Here is a 7648-nt window from a genome sequence, read left to right as displayed (position 1 = left end):
CACATTTAGTAGATCAGGTTTCTTTTATAATTAACCAAGCTGGGTACGTACGTGGTGCTTGCGCTATCTGGTAATCAATTCTCATTCCTTTGGCCTTAATCGGATAAATTAATGTATCTGTGATCTCATGATCTTCACCATACTGATCTCTGATCTCTGCATCCCTTCCCGGCCTCGCCTCCTCGTCAAGGTATTAGGATATTCTTCAGTAAATTTTGTACATGATCATCAAGCAACTTAATTCAACGTGTACGTACGTACGTACTCTGCGTATAATGTTCAGATTCTAACATTAATTATAATCGCCCCTCGCCCTGAAGTGATTCAGCTTAAATAATGAGTCCTGCTTCATGAGTATATATATATATATATATATATATATATATATATATATATGTCCTGGGAGCTCTTGGAATATCGCTTTTAAATATTCCACTATATATGTATATATGACAACAGCTAATATTACATTACCTGAAAGTATTCATGAATATTTTGGTGGTAGGCAACGAGAATCTTAGACTGTTTGGACGGTCGATTGATGACACATAATAACCTCATAACATGCTTGAGAGATATATATATATATATATAGTCGTTTCTAGCTAGCCACTTTCATCATGAGCTCGATCGCGGAGAATGGATTTTGCATGTCACATGCATGCAAGGCCAACAAAATCTAAAGGTAGGGGCTACAGCGCTACTTTGTTGTGGACCCTACTTAATGATGTTGCTACGATTCTTAATACTAAAATATATAAATATTGCAAATTATAACTGCAGGCACAGAATACAAAACTCATATATTTTGTTGCTATCTCGTAAGTACTAGTACTTTTTAAGGTTCTTTCCTAGAAGAACCATTACGCCGTACTTAAAATTCGTTAACTTTCAGTAATTACTTGTAAAATTAATGCCTTACATGATGGAACAAGCGTTCACATTATCATCACTGAAAAGTGAGACCATGTTCTCCTGATCATGAGCTGCTGCATTGTTCGAGGAGGCCGGAAAAGCTTGAACATTAACGTTTTTAACGTAGCCGGAGGGTGCCCTTTTGTCGTAGGCTCCTGACGCAAAAGGATAGTGTACTAGATGCTGAGGAATGTAAGGCCAGAATTCAGCTCTCTTGCCAATACTGATCTTTACCCTTTTCAAGACTTTATTTGGTTCAACATAACCACTGACTGTTACACGTTGTTGCTTTCGGTTCACCTCCACAGATTTTACACCTAAATGCATTTTGGAGAGGAAAAAGCTATGACTATGAGTACTAAATAAATTTACCAGAAAATTAAAAGAAAATGATTAACAAATGCACATGATTTATAATTATATGGGTAGTTGGTCTGTTAATTTACCTTTGTTTTTCGTTCAAATTAAACAGTTATATTATTGAGTAATGCTAGATAAAGTCGTGGACTACAGTGCCGTACAATCATTTTGAAAAAGAATAGTGTCCACTATCATTTCTCTATATTATTATACAAGTTCATTTTATCCATAGGCCAGCCATATTGAAGCTCAAATCATTGCACATATTATGCCACTTTTTCCCATCTTTTTTCAGCCCCAGCTTAAAGTGAGAAAATGTAAAGATAATCAATCTAGAAAGTAGAAAGTAATTAGAGTGTGCGAGTTAATGTCTGGACAGTTGCAACGAGAATGGACCTGCAGGCTGCAACAAGACAGAGGAAGGCAGAGAAGGACGTAAACTTGCTTCCAGGTCAAGAAACCCTGAAAGCTAAAGCTCCTAATATTCCACCTACCTAGAGATTTCCACAGAAATCTATTTCTACCCAGATGGCCGAAAACGACCACGAAATCAAACTGTTCTCTAAAACTTTGAAAAATCTAGTCGAAGACAGAGAAATATATGGGGAGAATGTGGCCTTCCTCTTCAACTCTGACAGCGGTGACAGCATGGTATCTCAATTTTATTGTTTGAATTCATGTATTTTGATTTGTTGAGGAGCGGAAATAAAAAGATATTGAAAATCTGTCTATTTACGTACTCTTGTATTTTCAGTTGCAACGTATCTTCTGGCTATCTTCCACTTAACTATCAGCTGTCCTAGCTCACGAGAAAAATAGAAAAAAAAAAATGTTCCTAAAATTTAAAGGTCATGATTGCTTTTCTTAAGGGTCACGACAGATTCATCTGTTTAATTCCCTTATTGTCAATCTAAAACATACTTTTGTTTTTTCTTATAAATGATGCTACAACAGTTTATTTTAATTTTTACCGTTGCTTCTCTGATTTGTCACGGAATTGCAATTCTGGAATAGAACAGAGCTTCATTAAAAGACGGAAACAATAAAAACACGCACGCAGAGAGAGAGAGAGAGAGAGAGCTACACAATATAACCTTTCATGGAGGTAACAGCATTTTTAACTCTCCTTTCACAGCCATCACAGTCCATTTTGACTTTAATCTCAACTGTCTGCAAAAAAGACAAACCATCTTTAACTTCAAAGAACATGAGGACAACATAAGAAAATAACGCAGAGTAAAGGAAAATTCGTTGGTGGTATTGAGTACCTGCATTGTTTTGCGCTTGCTCCCTGTGCTAGTGACAGTGCAGAAGTTGGAAAGGTAATCAAGAGCACCCATGTTCCTTCGCTTTTGAAGAAATTAAGCAAATATGAGAGAGAGAGAGAGAGAGAGAGAGAGAGGTATGTGATGCACTGCGAAGAGTCGGTATTTATATAAGAGAAGCAGCAGCACGCTGGATTTAAAAAGACGATCTACAAAACAGCCGTACGTACCATATGTATGTATACGTGTACTTTCATTTTTGTTCGGTTTAGAGTCTGAATTTTCTTTTCACTCATTTTATTAGTACTCCGAAATTACGTTAACACCCTTCGAGGTGTGATCATATGTACTATATTATACCATATCATTGAAAAATGTTAATTTTACTTGAGAAAAACTTATAAAAAAAATTATTTTTTTACATTTTAATTATTAATATACTATAAATTATGAAATTTAAATTTTAAAATAAAACTGACAAAATAAGTTTTCTGTGTAAAATTATAAGTATATGTAGTACTACTCTATATGCATTATTGTTGCTTCAAATAATTAAAAGAAAATAGTATTTTTATGCATCTAAAATAATAATATTCAGAAATACCAAAAGGTATTATATATACACTCATCACAGTGATCACGCTAACGTGACAATTAATACTCGAAGCTAATTAGTAGATAAGATAATTGTATCTTAATATACATTAATATATATATATATATATATATGCATCAAAATGAAATTAGTGTTGATTATATATTCATTTATAAGTACCGATGTTAAGGGAACATGCATATATGGTCTATTATTTTCACAAAATCTTGGAAGATATCAAAGTAAATTAATTTTCCTTGTATTAGTTTAAGATATAATGCGATACTCACATCTATTGGGTATTATCAAAAAGTACTGTGTTATTCCATTCTTTCTTTGGCTTTTATTCCAAATAAAAATTGTTGTGCATGATGAATCATTGCCTTTCAACCCAATTGAAGGGTTTTCGTTTTTTTTTTTTTTTTGGTTATTTTTTTATTTATTGAATTTGTATTTTTTTTTATCGTTAAGAATGTTTAAAAAATATTTTAAAAAAAAAATTACACTAGTGATAATTTAAGGAGACAAAAACATGGGATTGAGTAGCCGCACCATCTTCAGAAGTCAGAAGATTGGAAGAACCTCTTTTCAGTGATGTCCCTTAAATTCCCAAAAGAGAATCTTCTAAAATCATGAGCTACCATTCAATTTTTCAGACTTCTTTGTTGACTTTATACTGCAAAACTTTTTTGCTGTCAATGGAACTTTAACCCCTTTTAATCTAATTAATTAATTCTTTATTAAGTCAAATCCAATATCAAGCATAAATATGTATGGATTAAGATTAGAATAATTTTACTTAACATTCTACATGTCACACGTAACATAATCTTTATTTTTCTTTTTACAATAAGAATGTGGTGTATGGATGATAAGTAGAATAACTCGATTAATTTAACAGAAATAAAAAAATTATGAATAATGTGTGGTGTAAGATAATAAGTAGCATAACCCTTAAGATTATTATTCACGTTATGCTTTGCACTATTACTATAAAATAAAAAAAAGAAAAGAAAAGAAAGAGGTCTCGTTGAATGATTTCAACTACTTCACCAACGGCTACTAGCGAAGTAAGATTAGATGGTTTATTTCCGGAATTTGATGCTTTTGTGCCATAAACGCGGAATCCATTCCCACTTATATATATATACATACATATAAAAGTTGGATCAACCCCACGAATTAGACCAGAACTGACAACTTTCATCGATTAAGCAATGCAGAATACTGGAAAAACCAAATCATGATGTTACTGTAACATTAACAACTATATATATATATATATATAGTCTATAAATAATTAAAGTAGTTCTGCCAGATAATAATTTCTGATGTTCGACAAAGAATCTGGCATCAGTCATAGTTAATGAACTAATTGATGCTTAAAGAGGCATTAAAAAAAAAGTTGTGATCGTTGATTTATGAGAAAAGCGAGGAGGGTTGAAGTCTTGAAGACATGATTTCTTTTAGTTTTTATGGAATATGTGGTGGGCTCAATTGGTAGCGTCCGACGTAATTCTTCAGCCATTTACTTGGCAGAATTTACGAATCTTTAATTTAGCCATCGAAGCCTGCAATTTTGCTTCTCTCTTTTTACTTTCCATGCACCAGATTCATTCGGTGCAGTTTCATTCATCACATCAGCTAGTTGCAGTTCCAATAGAAAACGAACATGTATCAGCTTCTGCGGTGATTTTTTTTGTTTTTAAGCTTACAGATAGATAGTTGCATGATTGCATCTATGGCCACTGGCCAATACGATTCTTCAATCTTTTCTTTCGCTTTCTTTTCTTTTCTTTTTCTTGTTATGTTACCTATTCGGACATCGAACACTTGGTCCTTTGACAATTGACTTTGTATATTATCAATCATATCACTGATGTTGTGATTTAGCAATATAAGAAACTGGGAACAAAAACATGTACGTACTGCTAAGGGTGTTCAACCGGACCCCTTTTTTTCTGGATCCGGTCTGAAACCCGGAAATCCAGGTGCATCCGGGCAGTTATCTGCCCGGATTACACCCGGGCGATTAAAAAATTCTTGATCCGTAACCGGATCTGGATATGTGACCCGGTTATCCGTAATCGGGTCCTTTAAAATGAAAAAAACCGCCCTTTCTCGTCTCGTCTTCAGTCGAAATTCTAGAATCGCTTAGAGTTTTCTGAGTTTTCTCGAATCGCTTAGGTTTGCTTTCTCGTCTTCTCGAATCCTCCTTCTCTCTCGGTCTCGAATCCACTTTATCTCTCGGTCTCGAATCTGCCTTTTCTATCGCTTAGGGTTTGCAGCTTTCTCGTCTTCTCCAAGCTTCGAAGTGATTTGCGCATCTGGGTGAAATATGCAGAGACTACCATTGAAGGCTCTTTCTCTCTCTAAACTCTTACGGTACCTTTATTTGTATTTAAGGATTTTTCTTAGATTTTTCTCAGAAAAAACTCAAATTTGTTTGGTTTATATTATTTTTCCTTTGCTCTGTAAGCTTATTTCGATATCTTATTATTTTTCCTTTGCTCTGTTTTTGACATGAGATTTAGTTTCAATCACTGTTTTTTTTTTTGTTACGCGGTTCCTGGACACCCAGTGTCAAATGTGTTTTTCTTGAAGCATGAAAATAAGGTTATATTAAAACAAACACTGGAACACTTAGCGGGAAGGATGTCCTAGGTGTTGAAGTGGTCCGATTAAGGCCACCACCCTTCACCAGTGGTTTCATCCAGTTTAGGCTTAAATTAAAAAAAAAAAAAAAAAAAAAAAACTGTAGAAAGATTACCAGGATTAGTACCCAAATGAAGCAGTGAAGTTGGATCTGTCAACAAATTTCAATTGTTTCTGGGATGTTGATTTCAAGTTCGCTTGAATTTGATCTGTTTAACATAATTGAATACCATAACAAATGTTGTGCTTAATCTTACAACTATGGTAGTTGGCGTGTTTACATTTTCCATAGAGGTAATGCTGTAATGTTTGAGTTTCTCTCTTATATTCTTTAGTACACTCTAAAAAGCTTCTGCTGCATTGAAACTCCAGGTAATGAAGAAGCTTTAAACACTGGGTCAATTTACAACTGGGCATTTTCCTTCTCTAAGGAGATATTTTAATATGTAGTCGTACTCATTTAGCTGTTGTATTGACTCAAATTGGGTTGCCGGTCACATGGTTGCAAATAGACACATGAGAGTTGAAGGAAAAGAAGGGAGTTGGGAAGCTTTTTCAGTGACACTAATCATTAACAAACTCTTTCCAATTGTGTCAGACCCATTAATTATACTAACCCATGCACAATAATTTTTTTGGCTATCACGTTATATGGAAGATGTTGCCTTCATGAATGGTATTCAATTGGAAGAGAAGAAAGAAGGGAATCCTCATTCATCATTTGAGTGTCAGTCCACCATAACCCAGGTACTCGAGTATTTCAGTTGTCTACATTTATAAATTCTGATCATGGCATCTCTGTTGTTGTTGAGTCTGGTTTCTGATATATTCTTAGGTGTTCATGTAGTTAATTTGAGAGGTGCAAGAGCTGAAGGCTTTTAATGCAGGACAAACTCAAAAGTTTGGCGTTTTGGAGCAGAAGCTGGTACCACCTTGCATGTTTTTCTAGTGTTATGATTTTCCATTTTTTATATCTGTTCTAGATAGTGTCTTTGTGAGGTTTTGTTTCAAGTTTTAGTCTTTTGTTCTTTTTGACTTATTGTTTCAAATCATTATAGTTTTCATTTATCTGTTGTCATTGATGTTGTTGGCAGCTTATGGAGACTCAGTCCAATAGAAAATTTCCCAAAATGGCATCACCAGATCAAGGTGAACGAAATCAATGTTTCCCCCCAATTCCAGATTCAAGATGTGAAGACTAATGCATTTTAATTTTTGTAAATTTATGTTTTAGTTTAATTAGTTGTGATGTATTATTATTTCTTTTGTTCTTCATAAATTTATATTTTAGTTTAATTAGTATTTATGTTTTAGTTTAATTAGTTGTGATTATTTCTTTTGTTCTTTGTAAATTTATGTATTAGTTAATTAGTTGTGATGTATTATTATTTATTTTGTTTTTTGTAAATTTATGTTTTGCATTGTGATGTAACAATAATATTATTTAATTTGCATTTTTATTTATTTTGTTCTTTAATTTATTTCTTTTTATAAAAATCTTTTTAAAAGTGTTTAAATTATTTTTTAAAAAAAATCTGGACAATTTAAGCATATCATAATTTAAAAAAAAAAAAAAGTGCTACAAAAACTTTTGCCTTTAAGTTTTAAAGTCTTTGTAAAAAAAAAATAAAAATAAAATAAAACCGGATTTATCCGGTTATAACCCGGATCCGGTTTTAATCCGGATATCCGGTTACAATCCGGTTATTCGCCCGGATTAAATCCGGATTAATCCGGACGGATAACCGGCCAGATTTTAGCATATGGATCCGGTTATGGCCGGATATCTAGATCCGGATCCGGTTGAACACCCCTATGCACTGCACAATAGGTAAAATATATGAAGTGAAGTGGACTC

General features: G+C 33.5%; 1 protein-coding gene across 1 annotated transcript; it reads right to left on the bottom strand.

Moving 5' to 3' along the window:
* Positions 1-817: 817 nt before the first annotated feature.
* LOC108988107 (heavy metal-associated isoprenylated plant protein 21-like) lies at positions 818-2632 on the bottom strand. The gene is made up of 3 exons (XM_018961227.2): positions 2544-2632; positions 2370-2445; positions 818-1232 (listed from the first exon to the last, which is right to left on the bottom strand). The coding sequence occupies exons 1-3, from the start codon at positions 2613-2615 to the stop codon at positions 919-921; spliced, it is 462 nt and encodes a 153-aa protein (XP_018816772.1). The 5' UTR covers positions 2616-2632; the 3' UTR covers positions 818-918.
* Between the last annotated feature and the right edge of the window lie 5016 nt (positions 2633-7648).

Source organism: Juglans regia, chromosome 1 (assembly GCF_001411555.2).
Source record: "Juglans regia cultivar Chandler chromosome 1, Walnut 2.0, whole genome shotgun sequence".
NCBI lineage: Eukaryota > Viridiplantae > Streptophyta > Magnoliopsida > Fagales > Juglandaceae > Juglans > Juglans regia.
Note: the sequence above shows the minus strand (reverse complement) of the source record. Positions and strands in the feature narration are given on the sequence as shown.